At 40.6% G+C, this 24,803-nt stretch overlaps 1 protein-coding gene across 2 annotated transcripts in view; it reads left to right on the plus strand.

The window, feature by feature from the left end:
* The window catches only part of MYPN (myopalladin), a 75,472-nt gene that overhangs the window by 7,295 nt on the left and 43,374 nt on the right, over positions 1 to 24,803 (plus strand). The window contains exons 1-2 of one of the 2 annotated variants that reach the window (XM_019286507.3): positions 11,974 to 12,180; positions 20,399 to 21,337. In XM_019286507.3, the coding sequence (XP_019142052.2) occupies positions 20,400 to 21,337 (938 nt within the window). In that variant the 5' untranslated portion in view covers positions 11,974 to 12,180; position 20,399. Of the gene's footprint in view, positions 1 to 11,973; positions 12,181 to 20,398; positions 21,338 to 24,803 lie in introns of those variants that run through there. The other variant, XM_010400753.4, reaches the window with a different exon arrangement.

Here is a 24,803-nt window from a genome sequence, read left to right on the forward strand (position 1 = left end):
TTATATCACAGCTCAAAACCCCACAACTGAGTATGTCAAGTATGAAACCCCACGTTTCTATTCCTTGCATTTCACGTGAACTCTATCCAGCACTGCACGAGAGCAGCACTTCTGGCTCCCCTTCCAGCTCCAGCCCCCACTTACACTTCTCTGTAACACCTTTCAATCCTGTTCAGCAGCAAAATGCACGATAAATCCACTCCACACAGCAGGAATAGTTTTCATACCCACAGGTTATAAACATTGAGGTTGAGACTTTCTGAACTATGTGCTTTCAAAATGTGTATTGTCATTTTCAAAAAATGGTGAGTTAAGATTTAGGTGACTGCCTCTAGCCATTCTAACATCAAACTCTTGGCCAATGTGAAGGTATGTAAACACCTCAAATGGGAATACACAAGTGGATCTCCACAGGCAAGTCCTTAATTTTTCAACAAAAAATTAATAAAATTTAAACCATATATTTTTAACTATTTAATGAAAACATAGTCTTGTTCTTCATATCCTGTCTTTGACTTTCCAAACTAGTAAATATTTCTTCACAAAATAGATGTTTTGATTTACCATGTTGTCCTCACTTAACATTAAGAGCATTACATCTAAAATTTAGTTCAAATGTTGAATTTCCACAGCCCCACATCAACAATAAAGCGTGCCAAAAAGGTTTTGTTGTGCTTTAAAAGGCCTCTGCTAATCAGATTACATGAAAAACACTTACCATATTTGCATTTTCTTTCTAAGTATCACAGTTTGAAGTCTTCCAATATTCTTCCTTTTCTAAAGCAAAAAAAAGTGAGACATTTAAAAAAGGATTTTCAAAGGCACCCTAGCCAGAAAGAGAATTCCTTTTTATAACTGGTGGCATAGCACAAGGCATTAATATATGTCACTGATGTACCAGTTGATCTAAACTTGGCATGTAATATGCATGGTTTATCAGATCACAATGTATTTTAAATTCTGTGAGAGATCTTTTGACTCCTTCCACTGAGTAAATAATGTTTTGACTGGTACAAAATTAGATAGTTCTGGAGACTAACAACTGAAAAAGCAGAACCGCTGGCCCGGGAAAGTATTCATTGATATTTCTGATTACAAGGTGATTTATTTGAAATAAATTAGAGGTCCTATTTAAGTTCCTAAAAGAAAAGTCATATCCTCCTTTCTCTGTTTTACCCTCACTCTTTGTCTGTCTTACATACGTGTGAAAAAGTCACCTTTGGCATAGCTAACCATCTGCTTGTCTAGTCAGAATGGCCAGTGCTTCCCACTGTTGTTGCTCTGAGGGAATTTTCTGGGTCATGATCATGTAAGTGAGCTTACATTACCTGAATGCTATTTGTTCTTCAGCTAAACAGAATGGTTCTGGTACTGATGGTGTTTCATAAGCTGGTACTAACAATTTCCTTTAATTCTCATCTCTGTTGCTTCTGAAAGTTTGCTTGTGTTTTGACATGAAAGACCTTTTTTAAAGATTAAATCTATTAAATCTGTCAGTAGTGCTGTATCCTTAAAACCCCCTAGTGTTCTGAAGCTTCATCAGTACCTATAGATAAAATTTCGCAGTGCATCGTGTCATATACCTTTTTACAATTTATGTTATAATGCAAGTCAGTTTAGTGTTACAATGCAACATTTAAAGTGGAAAGGTGACTCAGTGGCCTGAGGGAAGGCGTTCCAGAGAGATGAGGCAGCGTAAGGGAAAGAGTACCAGAATCACCGGGAGGGGCCGGTAAACCGATCTCAAGTGTGCCCAGTGAGGTGACACACTAAAGTGCTGGGAAAACAGGAACTCCAGCCACCTAATGGGAGTCAGAGTTTGGGGATGATATCCTAGCTATGTTTTCATATCAAAATGACCCTATTTTAATTCAAAGGAGGAAAATTTTCAAAGCCCTAGGACTCCTGCCAAGGGCTTTTCCCCTTGTCAGTGCAGTCAGAGCCAGGCAGGCCGCTGTGCACAGAGCACTCAGCGGCACTCTTCTGGGTACAACCTGGCAACGCCATTCCCGCACACGAGGAGCCATTCCTGCCTTTTATTTGTTGGCACAAAGACTGGCACGCTTTTCTGCTGCCCCCATGTGTCGAGATGAGAGGTTCCCTGGAGGTGTGGATATAACCTGTCTTGCCCAGCTCTGTCCCCTTCCGTCAGCTCATACTGTTGCACCACTGCAATCCACTATACACAGGCTCTCCATTCCATGGAGTTTGTTTGCTTTTGTCATATTTTAGCAAACTGTTCTCAGACCATGCTCTCCTGCTACCTAAGCCATGCATTTCTATGGAATCTACCTAACCAAGCTCTTACCTCTAGCCAGTTCTTCTAGTCACCTCTCTGAACAATCATGTTGCTGTTCTCCAGACTATTTATCTGAGGTCTACCTAGCTGAGGTGATCCCATGACCGCCAGGTTCAGAGATGGGCTGACTGTCATGCCACTACTGATAAACACTAACACTCTTATCTGAATGTGCCTGGAAAGCAAGAGGTCTCAAGAAATTATTTTTTAAATGCAGACTATAAATGAATGCCCTCTCCTTATTTTCATCTACCAACAATTTAAGACATTCTAATTAGGGGTGTATCTTGTGAAGTACAATTTTGGCAACTGCATTATTGAATGTTTTATCCTATTAAACATCTGACTCGAGCAGGTATTTTGTACAGTTTTGGTTGTCTAGAACAGGTTCAAAAGCCTCTGATGCTCAAAACACCAGTCATTCATTCTGGGTTTGGGTTCTCTAAAATCTGAAGGGTCCTGATCTACACTGCCACCACCCTGAGCTGCCTCAGCCTCCTGCCACCTGCCCAGCCCTTTAGGGTTAATTTGCTGTAGGCCTCAGGGCCTCTAATACAGACCAAACAACACTGGAAAGATACTACCCCTAAGCAGAAAAAAGATACTGAAGAGACCTATATTTTATATATAGGGTACATATGTTTTTAGCTCCCAAAGAAGTCAGGAATCTTTGAGTTTATTTTCCTCATTACCATGCAACTCACATTAATCAGGTTTCCACAAATAATAGCCTCACTTTGTTTTGTTCTTTTATGTTAAAACCACTTGCAAATAGATTCTCAGTGAAATCTCCCTGATTTTTCAGGGTTTGGGAATTTCTTTGCAAGTAGCCTGGGTTAAATTCTGCTCTCTGTTCTAGATGTATGAAGCCATTTAAGTGATAAGAATAAGGAGTGAACTGTAAATCTCTGTTTGACGAATGTGTAATTGGAAATAGAGACTGTGGTTACAAAATACGCCTCCCTGGACTGACTCTTAATCCACTTTTAAAAATACAATTCACAACATGTTGTTGTGTTAATCTCAACCCCAAGTCAAAAGCATTCATGTTCCTGTCTCTGGACAACAGCAAGCCGTTAACAAAGGCAGGCACTGTAGATGTCAGATCTACTTAATATCAACTTAATATCAACCATAGAAATAGCTACCAGGAGAAAAAAATTAAACTTTTCTACAAGTAACACAAGAAGTTCAAATAATCAAAGTATAAAGTACATAATATGGCTTTCACTGTAGCAATATTCCTGTATTTCTTTTTCCTTTAGTTTTAGGTAGGCAGATTCCTCCACTCTTTGTACCAGCCACTCTGACAACATGTTCAGTTGGTATTAATTATGGCTATGAATATCCTTTATTATACGTTTTGAAGATGAATGTTCTGAAGAAAGGGAAAACAAATTGAAAGTGATGGTTCTGTAGCTTCTAGGATCTAATCCTGCTTTATCTGAAGAACAATTTAGATAAGCCATGAGAGAGAGGAGAGCAAAACCCATAAAGGAAAAGCAAAAGTACAAACAGTGTTTGGCTTAGTGCCCTCTCTTACATGAAATCCCAGGAAAACAAGTTCATTGGTGTGTCAGCTCCAGCGAGATGTTGCACACCTGTACCAGCATCAGGCTGAGGCAGCGGGCCCCAGGCTGGGGCTGTCTCAGTTGGAGACCTGAAACAACACAGCAAAATTAGCCTTGTCTGCTATGCCAGGTTCTTATCAAAAACGAGAGAAGGAAAGACATGAAAGAAAGAAAGAAAGTGAGGAAGTAAAAGCAGACAGGGAAGGAGAGGGGTCATAGTAGAAGGCAAACCTCACATATCACAAAGTGTCCCAAATTAGGTGAAGACACTAGAACTGGCATTATCAGATCCCCTTTTATGGTCTGTTTTGGTCTGATCATGCTTTGCAATTGGGACAGTGAAATCCTGTAGTGTAAAAATGGATCCCATAGTCCCTGGTGATGCTGGGAGCAATAGCCCTGACTGTAGATCTCACACTTTTCAATCAATCTGCTTCTTTGGCATCAGTGTCAAATCAAGCTTCCTCCTGCTTCACTTGCCCAAAGAAAGTCATGAATGGAAGAGCACATACCCAGCAATCAAACCCAGCTTCTGGGTTATTAATTTTCATTCATTGATTTCTGATCCTATGTTTCTGTCAATTACCAGACATAGTCTCCAAGACACTGGGTAGTATAGATAGGAGTCCCCATTAGTTTTATCACAATTTCTAACTGATTTTTAAAGCCGATCTGATATAAGAGGTTGCATCAGCTTTTGCTTCTTTGGGCAACTGCCAGTCTCTGTGTGTTGGTATTTGCCGTGTGCTCTACAAATCATTGAGGTCTGAGGGTGCTGACCACAGGAGGAAGACTGGTGTGAGCCAAACTCTGCATGGTAACTTCCAGGAGATCCTACTCAGCCACACGAGCCTTTCCAGGGAGAGCTCATGCATGTTCTATTTGAACCATAAGGGGAAACTATCCACTTTAAAATCTCAATGCTAGCAGCTTGTAAAATGTTGGTTAGATATCCCAACATTAAAAAAAAAAAGTAATTTCCCTTAGAAAAGGAAGAATGTAGGAGGAAGCTAATGAAATATTAACTGTACAGGGAACAGTGAAATGCCTGTGAACACTTCTTGCTAACTCTTTAGTCACTTAGGCATTTTTGAAAGGCTGATATTATATAAGATAATATTGTACAATGGCTAATAATGGACAAAAAAATGTTGTAATTTAAAATAAAGACACAGTGTCCTCCATGTTTTTTAGACAGGGAACCTGCCTTAAAGAATGTGATGCTTTTATAACTGAGTAAAAGTTTTTTACAAAAAAGGGATTTTACAAATCCACTTTTACAATTGCCACCCATAACATCAATTACTTCATGTTCTGGGGATTATCTATAACATTTTTCAGCAGTACCTTGTCTACTGCAACAAAGCAAACTACTGGTACATTTTAACGTATTGAATAATTTTGAAAAGCAAAAAGATGGAACATTGGGGTACAAGAGATTGTGGCTCGTGTGGATGACTGGAAGACTGTTTTCATTACTGTGGTTATAACTTTCTGGAAAAGTCTGACTCCTCTCCTATTGATGATAGTGACAGAACAAACTCTGATTTCATTGGAAACAGCATCAGGCCCCCTAAATCACAGGTACATTTCATCTAAATAATGCATGAGACTGAAAAATTCTCTAGTAACACTTGGGCAATCCTCAGATGAGTTGAGGATTGAAGCTACCCTGTGCAATGATAAAGCCTGTTTTGGGCTGGGTGCAAAAGAAATAGGCACTCAAGGAATGTTTTAACATTATTATTTGTACTTTTTATAGAAAAGAGGTACAATTTCTATCATCCTTCTAATATGTCTCCACTTCTAAAATTAGAATCCAAATTAGAATTACACAATACCTGGCAGACTCATGATAAGAGATGTGCTGCATAGTGATATGAATAGAAAATACCCAACTCATCTTACACAAGGTTTGTAAATCATTATTGAAATAGCTTTTCCAGGAACATCCAGAAATTTGCCGTTAACACTTTTCTTACCAAAGGAATAATGGCCTTAAGATATTATTATCATTCATTAAAGTCTATAAAAGAGAAAGAGTGCTTGCCACTGCTGTTCAAATTACCAGGCCTTTAATTGTAGTTATTAAAGCAGCAACAGTCACTGATGCTTCAAAAAAAGACATCACTGATCTTGCCCAAAGCTGCACAGGTACGGAGCAATCCACTGCCCTTTGAACAACCTAGTCTAACAAAAGGCAAAGTGGGTACTTTATGAGTCAGCATTCATATTTTACCAGCAGAATGGTCACAGTCTAAGCCTCTCTTCTGCTGGTACTCCTTCAGCCCATTAGAACAAACTTGGCTAATGCACTATTACATACTACCCATTAAAAAGAAATCAGATCAGCCTTGGGAAGAGCAAGATCAGTGGTTGGTAGGATGCAAACCAAGAGTGGGTAGTAAACATTTGCTCCACAGGGCTCCGGAGAGACCTGCAAAATCACTGCAACTTGACTGCAAAGAGCCTTAAGGAAGCTTTCAAAGAAATGGCATGTCTCATTTCTCATTTAATGGTTCAGCACATGCCATTAATAAAATAGTATTAATTTCATCCTAGTATCTAGAAAATCAAGAATTTTCCATTAATGATAAATCTGTAGGTTTACAAATACAACCGGATAATCCTACTGAGGAATAACAGCCAACCAGCCATGTACAAAGTTCCATTTTAAACTCCCTTCTTGTGAGCCTTGTTTGAGCTTGTGAAGGTAGTTTGGGCTTTGACAGCCAAGCTCGGGAGAGAAATAGTGCTTATGTAATTTATTCCAGGACACTATGCCTCATTCTTCTGCCAACCAGCAAAGACAAAAGGACATAAAGCTGGAGGTCATGATACTTTGAAGTGCTTTTTTTAGTGCTCAGCAGGCAAAAGCCTGATTTCAATGTTTTCTGTAACTAGACAGAAGAACCAGTATTTTTATGGGCTTTATACTGTTACTTACAAACTAGTGAATATGAAATTTTCTGGTGTTGCTCTATCAAAATGCCAGCTCTGCAAGACCTGGCACATTCATTGTGTATGCTCCAACTTTTTGTGGTTCCTGGAAGTTTTGGCCTTGTATCATCTGCTATTACAATGGTCACTCTGTCTGCCACAATAAAGGTTCATAACTGTTTGTGGTTTCTCAATGCTGTCCTTTCTACATAACCCTTAGCTTATTTGTCACTCAGATTATTCAATGATTTTGCAATTCCAACATCCTAAACTCTGTCTTAAAGTGGAAATTATTTGAATTTTTTTTATCAGCTTGAATAATTTTGCATATCATGCACAAACAGCACACAAACAGCAAACTCCATGGTAATAATTGCATCTCAGCAGAACTCCCTATAGATTTACAATTATTACCAGACAGATCAGACTTTATTTTCAGGCTACAGATTTTGTAGCCTACACATCTACAGACACTGTCCCAACCACAGCAGCACCGCGTACAGTATCAACAGGCAGTTCCTGCCAGCACTCTATGGCTCACATCTACTGTTACAGATACTATAAAGAATATCTTAGATCTCTAGTCCAGGTATAAAGTTACATTAGACATCAGCCATAAAATGCCTCACCTGTGCCCAAAAGAAGGGCTGACTTCACTACACAACCTTTCAATATCATCACCACAAACTCATGCTCACAAGCTGTTCTGACAATGGTATTTGTGCTGGTTTTTGCTGGGGTAGAGTTAAGTTTTTTTCCACAGTAGCTGGTATGGGGCTGTGTTTTGGATTTGTGCTGGAAGCAGTGTTGGTAACACAGAGATGTTTTCATTACTGCTGAGCAGAGCTTACACAGAGCCAAGGCTTACACAAGCCATTTTCTATCTTTCAGCCCACCCCACCAGCAAGGGGCTGGGGGCAGGGGGGCATAAGGATTTGGGAGGGGACACAGCCAGGACAGCTGACCCCAAGTGACCCAAGGGATATCCCAGACATGTGAGGCCATGCTCAGCACACAGAGCTGGGAGAAGAAGAAGGACATTCCAGGGAAATTCAGAGTAATGGAGTTTTGTCTTCCCGTGTCACCATTACATGTGATGGGCCCTGCTCTCCTAGGGATGGCACCTGCCTGCCCAGGGGAAGTGGGGAATGAAATAGGAATAGGCAGATCCATCAGGCCAATGCATGGCTCCAAGGTTGGTGTCAGTGGAAAATTTTGGGGGTTGTTGACCATGGGAAGATCTACTCAACAGCTGGTCTACTCTGACACCTGACTGGATGCACCAGTCTCAGAGTGGAAAAGGAGCCCTTGCACAGGAGCTACTGGGCTCATTGGCAGAGCTTTAAACCAGCTTGGAAGAGGGAAAGGGACATAACCAGGCTCGTCAGTGCTGAGGGATGGGATGCTGTGCCGAAACTTGAGGAAATGAGCAATAATGGATCCCTCAATCTGCTTCACAAGGTGTTGGCTACAAAGTACCACACCTGAAATGTTTCTACACTAATGCACACAGTACCAGGAACAAACAAGAGGAGTTCCAGGCTTTGGCCCAGTCCCAGAGTTTGACATCATTGTATGAGTGAAACCTGGTGGGATGAGTCTTGCGCCTGGAATGCCCTGTTGGATGGTTACAGGCTCTTCAGGAGGGAGAAACAGGTCAGAAGAGGCAGAGGGGTGGCACTGTATGGAATAGAAGGGTTAGAATGTATGAAGCTCACAGCTGGCAATGGCACAGTTGAGAGCCTCTGCATAAAATCAAGGGGCAAACAAGTAACATGGATGTCATCCTGGGAATCTCCTATAGACCTCCTATGCAGGACAATGACACTGACAAATTTTTCTTTGAGCATCTAAGGGACACTTCCAAGTCAACTGCCTGTGTCCTTATGTGGGACTTCTACTTGCCAGAAATTAACTGGAACAACCCAGGCCAGAAAATTCCTAAAAATCCTGAATGACAACTTTATGGAACAGGTCCTAAGGGAGCCGACTCAGAAAGATGCCCTTATTGATGTGCTGCTTGTCAACAAAGTGGATCTTGTCAGCAAAGCGGGGATTGGGGCTGTCTTGGCCACAGCAACCATGAAGTGATTGAGTTTAAAATCTCTGTTGACAGGAGGAAAAGTGCCAGCAGAACTTCAACCCTGGGCATGAGGAGAGCAGACTTCAGGCTGTTCAGGGAATTAGTAAGCAAGGTTCCCTGGGAATATATTTTTGCAGGTGCTGGGGTCCATCAGTGCTGGTCACTGTTTAAACATTCCCTCCTAAGCGCACAGGAGCAGCAATTCCCAAATGTTGGAAGTCAAGTGAGGCAGAAGGCCAGCTTTGCCGAACAGGAATCTTCTCTTGGAAATAAGGCAAAAAAGGAAGATGTGTGCCCAGTGGAAGCAAGGTCAGGAGACACAGGAAAAATACAGATATGTTGCTTTCATCCCACTGTAGGGATAAAATTTGTGTGGCCAAAACTCAACTAGAGTTGAAGCTGACAGAACTGCAGGGGACAGTAAAAAAGAGTTTTTTTAATATAATAATGGCAAGAGGCGGTGTAGAAATAACATCAGCCCGTTCCAGGATGAGGATGGTCACCTCACAAACAGAGACATGGACAAGGCAGAGCTGTTTAATGCATTCTTTGCCTCTGTCTTCAACATGGATGATGGACCAAAGGAGTCTCAAGTGCCCTGACATGGAGGACCATGACTGAGAGAACGATCAATTCCCAGCTGACACTGAAATTCTGCAGGATCTGCTGCTCCAGCTGGATTCCTACAAATCCATGGGCCTGATGGGATTCATCCAAGAATCCACAAAGAGCTGCTGACGTCATCGTAAAGCCTCTCTCCCTGATTTTTGAGCTGTCTTGGGAATCCAGAGAGGTCCCAGCCAACTGGAAGCTGGCAAATGTTGTCCCAGTTTTCAAGAAGGGCAAGAAGGAGGACCCTGGAAACTAAATCTGTCAGTGTCACTTCAGTGCCTGGCAAAGTTACGGAGATTATTCTGGGAGATATTGAAAAGCACCTGAGAGAATGCAGTCATTGGTCACAGCCAGCATGGCTTCATGAGAGAGAAGTCCTGCTTATCAAACCTGATTTCCTTTTATGACAAGGTAACCCACCAGGTTGATCAAGAGAAGCCCTTTGATGTAATCTTTCTGGATTTCAGTAAATCTGAATCTGAAATTTTGATAGTCTCTCCCAAGTTCCTTCTGGACAAAATGTCTGTCCCACAAACACATTATGGGATGGGTGAACAACCGGCTCATGGGTCAGGTGCAAAGGGTGACAGTGCACAGGGGGATATCAGACCGGTGGGGTTCCACAGGGCTCCATCCTCGGCCCTATGCTCTTCAACATCTTCATAAATGACATAGATGTAGGACTGGGAGGGATACTAAGCAAGTTTGCAGATGATATAAAGCTGGGAGGAGCTGCTGAAGGCAGGAAGGCCCTGCAGAGAGACCTTGACAGATTAGAGGACTGTGCAATCATCAACCATATGAAGTTCAACAAGGGAAAGTGCTGGGTTCTGAACCTGGGATGGGGCAACTATCTCTTCTCTGTGGTGACCAGTGAGAGGACCTGGGCAAATGGCCTGCAGTTGTGTCAGGGGAGGTTTAGGTTGGATTTTAGAAAAAGGTTCTTGACCCAGAGGGTGGCTGGGCACTGGAACAGACTCCCCAGGAAAGTGGTCAGAGCCCCAGGCCTGACAGAGCCCAAGAAGTGTTTGGACAACGCTCTCAGGCACATGACTCTTAGGAATGGTCCTGTGCAGGAGTTGGACTTGATGATCTTTATGGGTCCCTTCCAACTCAGCTTACTCTGTGATTCTGTGTGAAATGGTTGCTTTTGTTTGCTTGTGTGCATGGCTCTTGTTTCATTTATTAAACTACCTTTATCTGAATCCATAAGTTTCCTCACTTTACTCTTCCGATTCTCTCCCCCATCCCACCAGTGGCTGGGAGTGAGCAGCTGTGTGGGGTTTTGTTACCAGCTGGGGTTAAACCACAACAATATTTTACAAAAAGAGAGGGAAATAATAGAAAAGTATCTCCAATGCATCAGGAAATTTTACATAAAAGAATTGCCTTTCCCTCTGACTTTTCATACTGTTACAACTCATAAAATAACTTTCTGAAGAACTACAGATGAATCTCTTTTCTAGCACAGGTGCTCACTTGATAATGTTTTGAGAGATCTGGGAGAAGGTCAAGAAGCCAGCTATTACATCATTAGCTATGAAAAGGCTTATAATATCAATTCCCCATCATAAATGCATAACATTTTAGTAATCTTTTAAAATCAGAATCGTGACAAGCATTTTTAATAAAATAATATATCAACAATCGAGAAGCATTTTTTGTAAGATGAACTGTTTAAAATTGCAGGCAACTTTTTGTTGCTGGTGTGTAGGAAGAGTAGAAATGAAAATCTCATCTCTGTGTTTACCAAGTGATGTGGTAGGTTTCAGCCAGTCAAGGTTTTAGGCAATGAAATTCTAGATAATAACAGTGTTTCTCTGTGTATTGATTCAAGTGTGATTTCAACGTGTTGAAATTATTCCACCTTTGTTTATTTCTAGTTTTATTTACAGCTTAATTTCAATTGCCTCTTTTAATTACTTTTCCTCCAACAGTTCATTTCTGTGCATTCAATAACAAATTTAGAAGTTCTAGTTTTTTGAGGATCTGTAGTTGCAGGTCATCCTGAAGGATTTTCTGCACTGTTTGACTTTTCAATGTTTCACTGAACACTCCAAAGAAGTCAGGAATATTTTAGTATTTAAATCACACATGTTTGCTGAGTTTGCCTTTGGAGCTGCAAAACTTTTATGTTGTTACCAGCTGATGGGTTTCCCTGTGACTGTAATCTTCAAGTTCTGATTGAAACTTAACGAAAGAGCGATAACTAGTAATTTGAAAAGGCTGAAGTGTAAAGCAGCTGACAAGAGTGATACAATGCCACTACAGAGCCTCTTGGATGAATCAGCAAAACCCACATATGCATCTATAGGGGCCGTTCCATGAGCGAGGAGAAGGCATTCGGTGCCCATAGGTGCTGTGGGAGCAGTGGATTCCCTGTCCAATGAGGTGGAATGCTCCGCGGGCACATGGTTTACGCTGCTCAAAATAACTTGGGACCTGCAAACTGACAAATGCTATTGCTCCGGTGGTGACAGGTTGTCCAGCTCCTTACAGCCATCCTCATAATAGCGAAGGTTAACTTCCTTCACTCTATGGACTCCTAGCTGTTTCTGCTCCTGAGGACTCGAAGAATACCCTCGCTTCCTTAACTTTAATCTCGCACTTCTGGATAACTGTCATTGCTACTAACTGCCAGGGCTGGGCAGCAACATCTGGAGGAATTAAAAAAGGTAATCCCTCGATTTTAGATTCGTCTACATTTTGATTTTGCGGAGTGTAGCAGAAGGGTTTGATAAGCATGTATATCTGAATGCTAATTATAGTTGGTAAGGCATATACAGGGAACAAATAATTTTTAAACTGACTTAGATTATGCTGAGGTACGTGCATTGCAGTGAAAGAGAAACAGGGTTCTGCGGCATTATAAAGGACCTGAATAGCATTGGTGGGGTTCTCAAAATCCCTTGGAGCCCGTCTGACTCCACTAAAGAGTCAACAAGATTCTAATGACCTGAAAAGTTCCTTGCTGGGACTCTTTCCTCTTCCTGCTCATCTTCCCTTCATGAAATAATGGAGGAGTGAAATATTCACATTCTGGTATTCAGCCTTAAACCAAGATTCCACAATTTGGAATTCCTTCTTAAGCAAAATCAAACCTAATTTAATGCGACCCCCATAGTTAAATGCTTTCTATTTATTTAATTATTTATTCCGTCATGTAAAATGACCCCCATGGCTATATTTAGTGCAGGGAGATCTGCTCTCTGGATTAATGTACACAACAGCTGCAGAAACAGTCCTGCTAGAAGGGCATAGCTCTCACCCTTGAGCTCTCACTATCTCCTTTGCTCTCTTTCTCTCTCTCAGAAAAGTATTTGACTGTCAGTAGCAAATGTTTGGCCCAATATATTGCAACATTAAGCAGTAATCAGAAGCCCATCTTAAGTTTTACCAAATAATACATCAACAGTTGACGAGAGAACAGAGTAGCTCCTGACTATATGTTAATAGAACATTATACAAGCCATGCTAAAGACACTGATTACTTTATCAGCAGTTTTGTTTCAACCATGAGGTTTACATTTGTGAAGATGCTCTAGAGTTTCAGAGTGAAAACAAAATCGGCAAGTGTTCATGGAACAATTTCATAAATTTCAACTCTGCTCTTCTCCTCTCCTACATCTCCTGAAGGTTCCTAAGGTCAGGATATTTCTTTGGTTTTGTCTGTCTTTTAATTTTTTTTTTACTTTCAGAAGCAACTAACAAAATTAAACAGCAAGTGTGGTAGTTCTTGTAGCTAAGCAGAATGGTATTTACATATCAAAAATATTTATAGTCAATTCAGGAGTTAGTTAGGTCTTGTACATGACAGAGTACCAAGCACAAAGGGGAACTGTGTGCTCTGTGCTGGTTTTTATTCCTGTGCATTCTTTAGAGATTTTACAGCAGGTCTTGCTATGGTACTGAAGGAATCTTTTTTTATCAACAGCTGATAAAAATTAGTAGTCTAGGAATATTTGCACATAAATACGACATTAAGATAGTTTGTTTAAAATGTACACAATACCATAATGGCAATTGGGCAATGCAACCTCAATTGTAAACTAAACCATGGGGTGTGGGGGAAAAGGAAAAAAAAATCAGTTTCATCCTCTGTTTAACTGGTTTAGTGCTTGCTTTCATAAAAAGGAATATTGTACAGGAATGGGCAAATTATTCCTCTAGAATATAAATCTCATGTAAACATTGCAGTTTGAAATTATGACTAAAAATATGAAGACTTTTTATGAAAAAACATAAAAAACACAGAACAGTGGACAAGAGGTGGCAAATGCAATCCAGATTTCTTTTGTGTCTAATTTAAGTTCCCTTTTCCATTGGGAACCTGTATTTGTAGGAAAACTGAATCTCATTTTAAAACAAAACAGCCCATAGATTTGAAATTTCCAGACAAAGAGATGTGCAAATGCACGGCCCCACTTTTCAGGCAGTTTGCACTTGTTCAGTCTGGCTACACAAGCTGTCAGTTGTGCAGTCATTGATACTCGTGTGTGAGTCCCTCACACTGGTGCCACTTATACACACAGGGGTAGAATAGAGACTTTTGCTCAGCATTTTAAGTTGTGCAAATTCTCATTACAGTTCCAGTGCAGTGCTGTAATTTGTCAGTCTAGACTGAGCCCGTCCAATCCCTTTGAACACTGAGAGCTAAGCTGTAGGTTCAGTCCCAAGCTAAAACACCACAGTAGTCCTCAAGCACACGCATTTGTGGATTTCTGCACTGCTCACACGTACTGCCAGCAGGACTCACAGAAATGACTGAGTTTAAATCATTTGGTCCACAATCCATGAAAACATATTTGCAGTTTTAGCCATGAAAAAAGGTATGCAGACTGGTGTGTCTGTGTTTGCACCAGGACAAATGAATATTATTGCCTGTTAGTTATATTTTCATTGAGGACTTCCATATGTGCAATTCAGCATCAGATTGTGGATCTCTGCTGCATCTTTTTTTGGCCTTCATATAAACTTCTTCTCATATGGGCAATCCTTGAAGGAAAGAGGACCATATACATTACTTGAATCAATAAAAACTTGTTCTACATTGTGAGTGCTTGAAGTACACTCGGAACTTGTCCTGATATCTGGCTGCAGAGATCATTGGGAGAGGAGGATGGAGAAGCACCCCAGGCAGGCCTCAAAGACAGCCATCACCTGTCTTCCTTTCTGACCGCCTAATTTAAAAATCAGCTGAAATTTATTTGTTTCCAATTGATGTTGTTTCTTCAAGATATTGTTGGCTTGCAGTTCAAGGAGATGCACTGAGGAGGAAAAGAGAACTTGAGACATGGGATAAAGGGTCTTGGTTCTCATTTTGAGAACTACTAAGGGACAATATTAATTATGAAAAAATGAAGACTTTTTGTGATCAGAGTGAAGAATAAAAGGTCTTTTCATTATATGAGAGTATGAAGGAAATGTTGAAAAAGTTGGAGAGCTCTTAATGTGCTTTTCCCTTGAAGCAGAGTATTTCCTCCTGCTTAGGGTGTCTAATACTGTAACAGTGAGGTCATGGGCCAGGGCATGACTCCAAGTACACACAGGGCTCTTGCAGTGTCTGCTGCAGAATAACTTGGAGAGAGGATTTATCCCATCCCATTTCTGAGGGATTTTGTTTCCATGAGAATTTGTTATACCCCTGAGCCTCTATTTTCTATATTTAATTACATTACTTGGAAATGGGAGTTTAGTTATCTGACTCGTTACAAGGAATGGAATTCAAAGTCACTAATGTGTCTAAAACAGGAAAGTAAACCACCTTCTTGTACACAGTTTTCTAAACACTATTTTAAAAATATTGCATACACACACCCCCAAACACACAGAACTGCTAACCTCAGTCCTCTACTCCAGCCTAACCTTTCCTGTATCTGGAGTCTCAACGTCTGTCTTGCAGCAGCCACAGCTTGTCAACAGGCAGTACCAGAAACGGTGACAATGGCAACTGCTAAGTGAGAATTCCTGCAAGCACACGAGAATGTGACTGTGATCCTCCAACGTCTGCAAGACAGATCGCTTGTGTCAACTCTTACCTTGTTTTTCATAGCTGCAATCATACAGTTGGAACACCCCCATAAATGTTAGTGTTCAACAGTCCATGGGTAAATGCCATTTATGTGCAATTAAATTCATCATGAAGTGGATATAGCCTCTAACAATGTCTAAATTTTCCAGTTTCCACACTGAGGTGCTGGGTATGCAGAGTCTTGCTGTGTAAAGGCCACAAAGGTGCCTCTCTGCAGAGCAGAAGCAGCAGTTTACTTGCTGCTCTGATGCTGGGGTTTCACGAAAAAGCACTCGCAACAGAAGTAATAGGAGCTTGAAAAGCTAAGACAGAAATAACATTTACTGACTAAAATTTCTCTTTTTAAGTTTTGAAAGCCAAAGAATATGTTCAAATGCTTTTTGCATTGAATCTGCTAATTGTTTATTCTGACAGAGAAGGAGAGTTTGAAAAATTATCTCTAGGGCATCAAGTATTAGAAGCTGTTCTCAACAAATAAAACAGAGCTATATCAGATATATCTGGGATTCCCTTCAACTTTGCTGAGATTTCACTACTGCTGTTTCTGTAGGAAAAGATCAGATTCTTTCAGTGGTGACTCAGGAATGAATCTAACAAACCTTCAACAAGAGGAAATGAAAGTGTTTGCTGTCACACTATGCAAGACCTCTGTGGTGCAATCTTCCTCCCTTCCATGTAAAGATTTTCAAGCCACTGCCAAAACTGTGGAAACTAATTCTACCTTTGTGAATATTTAATCCTAAAGATCACTTGGCTAATAAGAGAACATTGCCATAGCCATAGGCTCTTGGAAACTCAAAGCTTGTTCAATTAGTTGGTTAATGGAAACTGAATTAGCAGAGTGAAGGAATTAATGGAGTCAGTTTTGTTCATGGCATCCTCTGGTGCCTTTCAAGCTAGCAGGTGCCCAAGGTCACTGCTGTTGGTGTCCCAGGAAAGCCAAAGATGTTGCCCTTGGCACTCTGGTTTGGTGCTGTAGGTAATGAACCAGTCAAGAGTAGAGAACTGCAGGCTGCTGGCATCAGTCACCCCATTTCCCCCCTAAATAACACCAGTTTAGAGACATTATTTGTAACCAGCAATGCAATTCCTGCCCTTGATACAGGTTCATTACAACACTTTTTCAGTCAGCAAAATTATTGGTGCCTTCATTGCCACCACAGATTGCTGCCTACTGTGCTTTCAGTTTGTCCTTCTTACTGCCGGCTCAACAGAGTTATCTGCAGAGTTATCTGCACTTATCTGCTCAACAGAGACATCTGCAACTACAATACAATTAGCACAGTTCTTCACAGAAAAAAAAAAACCAAAAAACCAAACACAACAAACTGGACATCTCTCAAAGCATAAGCAAGGCAAAATTAATAACTGTAATGGGATTGCCCAGGAGCCTCACAGCAACATTTGCTGAAACTTAACATTTTCTGTTAAATTAAAAATATCACATAATTCAAAATACTTTAAAACTTCAGTAGACAAGCACTGCCTCAAAGTGCTACATTTGACTAGAACCCAACTACTGCATTACTAAAAATAGATTAAAAAGTCATCTTCTACACAAGCTGAAAATAGAGAATAGTTAGATAAAATTAGATAAAGTTAGGTAAAATTCTGACCCTGGATGAGCTCTAAAGAAAGGTGATGGCTCTCTAAGTATTAAGAATTTGGCATCAGATTCGTTCTCATTAATATCTTGCTTCCCAACTCCAGAAAGAGAACTCTGCTCCCTTCTACCTCTTCTGCTCCAATAGGCAGAAGGAAGGAAGTTGTTCCAGGTCCTTTGCTGGGGAACTGTTTGTTTTCCTCCTTTCACTATCAGACAGTGCCTTCCTCACTAGGGTTTTTCAAGCTAGAATTATAAAACTATGTGCCAATCTAAACACATCTTTGAGAGTAGCTCCTTATATTGCAGTAATACTCCTTAAGCAAATCAGCAGAAATTATTTCTTTCATGTTTCAATGCTTTCAATTCATCAAAAGATGAATAGAAGACATGCAAGAACAAAGTCTCAAATATACCCAGAACAGTCTCAAATAACCATACTGAACACACAGTTGCTTTACTATGGTTTCCTGCAGAAAAGCTGCACTGTGATTAACAACTTCTGTTGAAACAAACAGCACTTACATGAGAAAATCAAGCAATGTCTGTGCAACAGAGGAAAATGAAACCCTGAATAGTCTCAGTCAGATAATTTCATATACTCTTTAGACAAAATCATTACAGGAGTTCTTCAAGTTCATTTGACTCCGGCAGGTTTTGATTACACTATATTCCTTCTCTACTTGCCTTTCTTCCTTAGAGTGTCCAGTGCTCTCTAAAGAGCTGCATCATCTTTTTTCAGCTCTGATGACCTTTAGAGTCACTGAGATGAAGATGTGCCATTCTGAAATGCTGCAGAAAGAGTGGCCAAGAAATGCAGCAAGCTAAATTTTGCCACCTTGTAAAATACACACTTCTCCAGCCTTCCACTGTGTCCTGTAAAGCTACAAAGAGCTGGATGTTCTAATTCAGCCAGAGCCACCCGTGGAGAGGTCAGTGTGGAGCTGCATCCCTCCAGAGCTGTGACATCCTGCTGAGGCACATACGGCTCTGGTTTTGCAGACTCAGTCACCCTCCCGAGGCAGAGGAAGGAGCTGGTGATGGCGCTGCCTCACCCCTTCAGCTTTTAAGCAGATAGAAAGTGGCCCGTGGGGAGCAGGCCCAAGGGCTGCAGTTCATTCACGGGACAGCTCTGTCTGTCAGTCTGTAAAGTCCTTATGTTAGAATGTATTTAAACTCTTGGAAGTTGAAACTGTAGCTTTAGCTGTGACCTTTACTGCACATAGTATGCGATCAGCACATAAACAAGCGGAGAGAGCCCCTTAAACACGTTCAGCTTCACAAAGGTGGCACAGCTGCCCAAGACGTGAAAGCTGAGCAAGCAAAAGCAGTTTCCACTGAGCAGGAACTTAAAGCCTCATGGAGATCTCTTTGTACTCTTAAGAGGTTAAATTACAAACTCTGCCCAGTCATGAAACAGCTCACAATATTATCTCACATGGGCTTCCCAAATCAGCGTTCTCTATGTGCCACAGCTTCACTGAAACACTGCGCCAGATAATTTAATGCCAGATGTTCAATTAGTATTACAGACCCTGGCTCAGCTGCAGGGACTTGACTGGGTGCTTAGAAGCCTACAATTTATATGGCATTTTATTTCTCATTCTTTGTACAGGCACAAACTTAGCAATATTTTGATTGGGTGCCTCTGTAGCGTTAAGTGATTTTCTTTGTTTCAAATTATGAAAATAAAGCAAAATCAATAAACCTAAAATTACAAATATTTATGTAAGAAAAAGGATTTCAGTATAACAAATTTTGCCTCAAGCAGAGGGATCTCAAAATGCACATCAGATTATGACAGCTGTATGTTCATTCATTGAAGAAGAATATAAACAGTTTAAATAGAAACCTTCCTTTTTGTAAATAAGGAATAAGGGCTGCCACTCACATTCCAGGAGGAAATACTTCAGTAGTACAAGACATTACCACTTCATTTGTTCTTCACAAGCCCTTTTCCAGGAACAATTGAACTAGAAAAGCCCAAAGTCTTTCACAGCAGAGATGCCTTTCTAACTTTTCTTTCCCTGGCAGCTTCAGCTGTTACACAAGGCTGTGAATGGAGATGGCCAACTCTAGGGCATGGATGTTCTCTTCTCTTGATGCCATGACAGGAACCGAACTTTCTGCAGTGTGACAAACCAGACACCTTGGGGTAGGAATACCTGAAACCACTGCAGCAAGATTTGCCACACCATAAATGAAGTAGGAGGGAGACAGTGAGCACTGCATAGTCTGAGAGACAGATCCAGTAAACAGTCACGCACTTGTCTCAGTATCTGTGAGGATCAGCTCTCTGAATGGGGTAAAGACCAGTTATTTGTCTTCATATTTAGGCCACCAGAAGATGAGTGTGTTAACAGGATGTCTGAATCCCTCTGCACTCATCATGGCTCTTGTGTAAATAAAAGGGAGAACGTCACACAGTTATACTTGCTTAAGGATCTAAAGGGATGCTTTAGCTTTGCTTTTCAGGCATGCAGGTTAAGTATGGGCTTTCTGATAACTCTCATCTCATATGGTACATTTTTTCAGAATCAGGATGACCTAAGATCATGATTCTGAAAGCCCTGTAGTACCAATTATGTTTGCATCAAATAATGACATAGTTCTCTACTTACTTTAAATAGCTTATTAGAAATAATGCTGAATTTATGAAGCTATGGAACATTTAGCACCATTATAACTTCCTATAATGCATGAAACATTGTCATTATAGAATATTTTTGTTCTTTCTCCTTCCTCCTCACATCCCTCATATGATTTTGAGGGTTCATTTACTTACTACTTCAGTGCTTTTCAAGCTAAATTTACTTCATTTAAAAGTAGTTATTCCAAACAACTTTCAGTCCCTGTAATATCCAACACTTAATCCATCTGATGAGATTGTTTCTTAGCTAAGAAACGCACATCAACAATGATGAAGATTTGACATTGAAACTCAATTGATAGCTCTGTAGTTGAAGTTTTGCCTAGAACAGAGTAGAAAATACCACACTTGCAGTTACTTTATGTGAGGCTATCGACAGTAGAAGGTGATAAAAGATGAACTTTACTGGGTAAAGACAACAGTATCTGGTAGGATGTGCAGAAGCAGGCCTTTAACACTAGGCCATCCTTATGCTTCAAGTATCACAAGTACTTACAAGTATTCAGCACACAGATGCAGTTTGAGAATGTTCAGAAGCCTGTTTACTGTGTTCAGTCAAAAAAATTGCTGTTGATAAGGCGTGGTCCTATTTGTCCTTTTTGTTGGCAGCATGCAAGACGACAGTTTAGAAACCTCAACTTCAATATCTCAGCTTCTGAGGGAGAGTTATTTAGCAGAAACTAAGCATCAAGGGAAGAGTGAAAGAAGCATATCAGAGCCAGTTTCTCATAATTTCCACTATGGCAATGCTTCTGGTGATTCAGATGAGGTAGCTGCCCAAGATGACCTTCCAGATCTCTCTGCCTTTTTGAGCCAAGAAGAGCTTGATGAAAGTGTAAACCTGGCAAGACAAGCTATTGGTCAGAATCCGCTGGAAACTAAACAGGATGAGCTTCAGGCACATTCACAGCACCCCCCAGATCAGCTGAACAACACAGGAAAACACAAACAAATGGCCCAGTCTACAGCTTTGAAAACATCAGACAATGGCCTGCACTCCAACTTTTGCCAGGAACATGTCAGAAACACAAAGGGGTCCAAAGGGAGCTCTCAAGATCTAAAGAAACACCACCTGCCTTCTGAATCAGAATCCAAAAAGGAATTCCTAAACAAGGCGGCAGATTTCATTGAGGAGCTCTCCTCACTTTTCAAAGCTCACAACTCTGAAAGAATAAGACCCCGAACATGCAAAAACTACAAGAGCAAAATTGATTCTAAGAATAAGTCTGCTCAAAAAGGTAGCTCTGGCCTGTCTCTCACATCAGAAAACAGAGAAAGGCTTTCCATTCCAACATGTCAAGACTTGGAAAACAAAGCAGAGAAAACATTTGAACAAACAGATGATCAACAGGCTGCAAACCTGGAATCTATCAGTCAATTAACAAGTGCAGAGCTGAAAACAGAGTCAGAATCTGCATCTGTATATTCTGATGAGCCCATTGGACAACCACCGCGCTTTACTCAAAAATTGAAGAGCAGGGAAGTTCCTGAAGGATCCAAAGTGCAATTGGACTGCATTGTGGTAGGAATCCCAGCACCTGAAGTCAGGTAAACATATTCTGCACTTGTCATTTTGTATTTCTGTCATGGTAGGTGTGTGCAGGCAGGAAATACGTTGTTTGGGAAGAATATTATTTCTACTATGCTTCATGTCTAAACCCACTGCTTTAATTAACAGTTTTGAGGCATTCCCTTGGTGAAGCTTATGCCATTACAAATGTTGTATTGTGTTCAGCCCTTAAACTTGTAGAGGAGTCTGAGTAAAATAGAAAACAGTGCCAGAAATTCAGGGGTTTTTTTACAGAAAACAAACAGGAAATATCATCATCCCCTAGATATTTGCAACACTCTCTGAACACTTCTCTTGCTTATAAAGGCTTTGAGACTTATTTCTCCAGGCATTTGCCTTGATAAATCCTTTGGATAATAAAAATGTCAGTAGGATCCCTGGACACGAGAAATATTTTTTCCCCTTTCATCATTCATAGCTTATAATGCAAAGACAACAAGTGAAATCATCTTCTCTTATGTATCTGGACCTGTACACAAACTCAATCTGGTTTTCTTCGTATTCAGAACAGGTGAACACTGAAATGATTGTTTATAGACCGTACTCCAACACACAATGTTCAGTTTAGGTATTTCTCCAGAAGGCCACAGCACTGTCCTTATACCAGCAGTCATGTTCGTGCTGTTGACATGCTTAAAAGTGACAAGGTGTTCATGCCATCCAAGTTTAGGTGTTTAACAATCATCTAAAGTTCTAAGTCAGAATTAGAAGCTGATACTATAAAGTCACAGAACCCTCGCAAGGGCAGATTGGAGAACCCAGGAATGATGGCTCATCCTACAGAGTATCCAGGGATGAGCAGAATGCCTGTACACCCAATTCAGGAATCACTTGATTCCACAGAAATGGATGACAGATATCTTTATAACTTGGGTTAATTTTTGTCCCAACAAAACTGAAGCTTTTTAACTGACATTTCTATTGCAACATTTGATTTAGTTCATTTTGATTAATTAAATAAGCTACTTATGTGAATGCCATTCAATACAGGAGCTGCTACACTTCTATAGAATAAGCATCCATCAGATATAGGGAATTAGGGATAGGGAGAAAGAAGTCCCCTAGGGAAAATTAGTCCCAAGCTCAAGAAAAAGATCAGGCTCAGCTTCCAGTTTCCCATTTAAACTAAAAAATAGAAGGTAAGTCACAAGGGAGGAACTCTGAACTCTCTCTCCCTTGTGTTTGTGTGTGTATGTACGTGCTATATTAAGGAGAAAGCTGGGAATGTTAGCTCCTTGAACAGTTTTCTGATCATAATTATTTATTAACAAAGCTTTGTCATGTTCATCCAAGATTCTTTCAACTCCACCAATGTGTAGAAGTAACACTAAGAGGGTGTAAAAATTATCACTTAACTGAGTGATAAATATTCACATGCTTCCAGTGATCATGGCCTTGTTAGTCACTGCTACAGCACAAGGAAACCAGAAAACAGAATGTACTTTGGGGTTTGTGTTCCATTAATCATGAGGACCAGAAGAACACAGCATTTTTTCCCTAAAAATAATCCCTACCTTTGATCTGCTGTGCAAAGCTTCCAAAAGAGTGAAGGAGGCATCCTGTTGACCATAGTTGTGGAACTGTGAGCAGAACTGTACTCAGAACTGGCAAACATCTTGCTTGGAGGGTACGAGTTTTCCAAAGTTTATGGTGAGTTAGTTCAATGTCTGTGGAGCTGGGCAAGGAGAGAAGGATTCTAATAGATAGGTTAGAGAAATAAAAAAATCAGCACTCCCAGGAAAGGACTGACTGGCAAGGTAGCAACTGATGAATGAAAGCTTAATGACCTTTGACTTAAAATGGACTTCCTAACCACAGAAAGGGATCCCAAGTGACTTATAAATGCATATATTAAATAAAATTACGAAGTGGAAGTTGTACTGTGGGAACCAAGAGCATTGTGAAACAAGAACAAGATTCAGCAAGCTCTGTAGCGTAGTTAATCAGTCAACACTAGGAGCAATCCGATGGTTAAACTGATGTAATGGGGATTATAAGAGAGAAATTAGAGACAGGATATTTAGAAAGAAGCTGATCACAGGGATAGAAAGGACTGGAAAATATGAAGGGCAGATACCACGTTTGAAAGCAAGATAGTACTAAACCAAATTGATGTTAAAGGTGGTGTAAATGACATTCATGATGGATCAGGGTCAAAATACCATTTTGATAACTTATCAAATTACCAAATCATGGCAGTGATAAAGCATTACAGGTGTGGTAGGTAACTGTCAAGCATGAGGGCTCACTGAGGGACAGAAAACTGGATGGTGGAGCCAGAGAAGAATGAGGAACAGATTTGAAATACCAGTATATGGAAAGCTAAGTCCTCTTGGCTGAATACAGAAAGACCTGTCCAATTGCTTTGTAAGGTAACTTAAGCCTTAACGTAAGAAGCCCACAACTCAGAGGAAGCTCGTGAAGCCAACCTATCTAGAATTTTGGGTGAAAAGTTACCCATTTTTCAGTATCATCAGCTGAATGCAGTGTCACAGAAGAGACAAGGACTGAAACCACAGGATGTGTGCTTCCAGTTAGCTCAAACCTTAGCTCGCTATTAAAGAGCACTAGTACAGTTACTGCTGATTGCTTTACTCTGTACTGCGGGTTAGAAATAAGCCTTTGAGAGAAATGTGTAGCTTATTTCCAAAGTGTTTGATGACCTCCTTCTCAAGCTCCCTTCTACAGCTCCGTTTCTGTATGAGTAATGGTAGGTGTGACATTCACTCCTCTCTGTGAGGAGAGCACTCCTTTTTCCCTCAAGTTCAGAGGTGCCTACATTTTTCCAAACTGCTTGGCACATCACTCCTAGGTTAATTTTACTGATGAATCACATTGCATGGTTTGGCATACACAGCTATCCTGGAAGTGTCATGAGGATTTAATGTTCTAAAAACAGGCTGTATGTCATAAGGTTTCCATGAAAACATTCTTTAACATAGGCATACAAAGCTCAAAAGGTGCATTTTATGCTGCTTTACTTGAGGAGACCAGACCTGCGACTAATCACAGATTTTTAGAAACTCCGAAGCCAGGTTATTCAGGATTTTTCTTCCTGGCTGCCAATGAAAGCACTTCTCTGTTTTAGTGCTCAAAGTCTAGAGCCAAACTTCTCTTACATGCAACTCCAGTCAAGTCAATGGATTAAGATCTAGGATGAATTTGGCACAGGGGATGACACTGCCTTAATGTGAACCTCTCTTGCATGAGGAAGCTATCGTTGCAATCCATGGCAGGAATGAAATGTCAGTGACAGAGAGTATTGCTACTTCAGTCATTCCACATATCTCAATGTCAGAACTCCCCCTGGAACTGACATTTCATTGCTACCATGTACAACGTTTTCACAGTAAGTATAAAATCAAATGTTAATAAGCAAGGAGTAGATATGGCCATACCAAAGTTTTCCATGAAGCTTAACTTCACAGGAGACAACTGGTTTTG

Source organism: Corvus cornix, chromosome 6 (assembly GCF_000738735.6).
Source record: "Corvus cornix cornix isolate S_Up_H32 chromosome 6, ASM73873v5, whole genome shotgun sequence".
Taxonomy (NCBI): domain Eukaryota; kingdom Metazoa; phylum Chordata; class Aves; order Passeriformes; family Corvidae; genus Corvus; species Corvus cornix.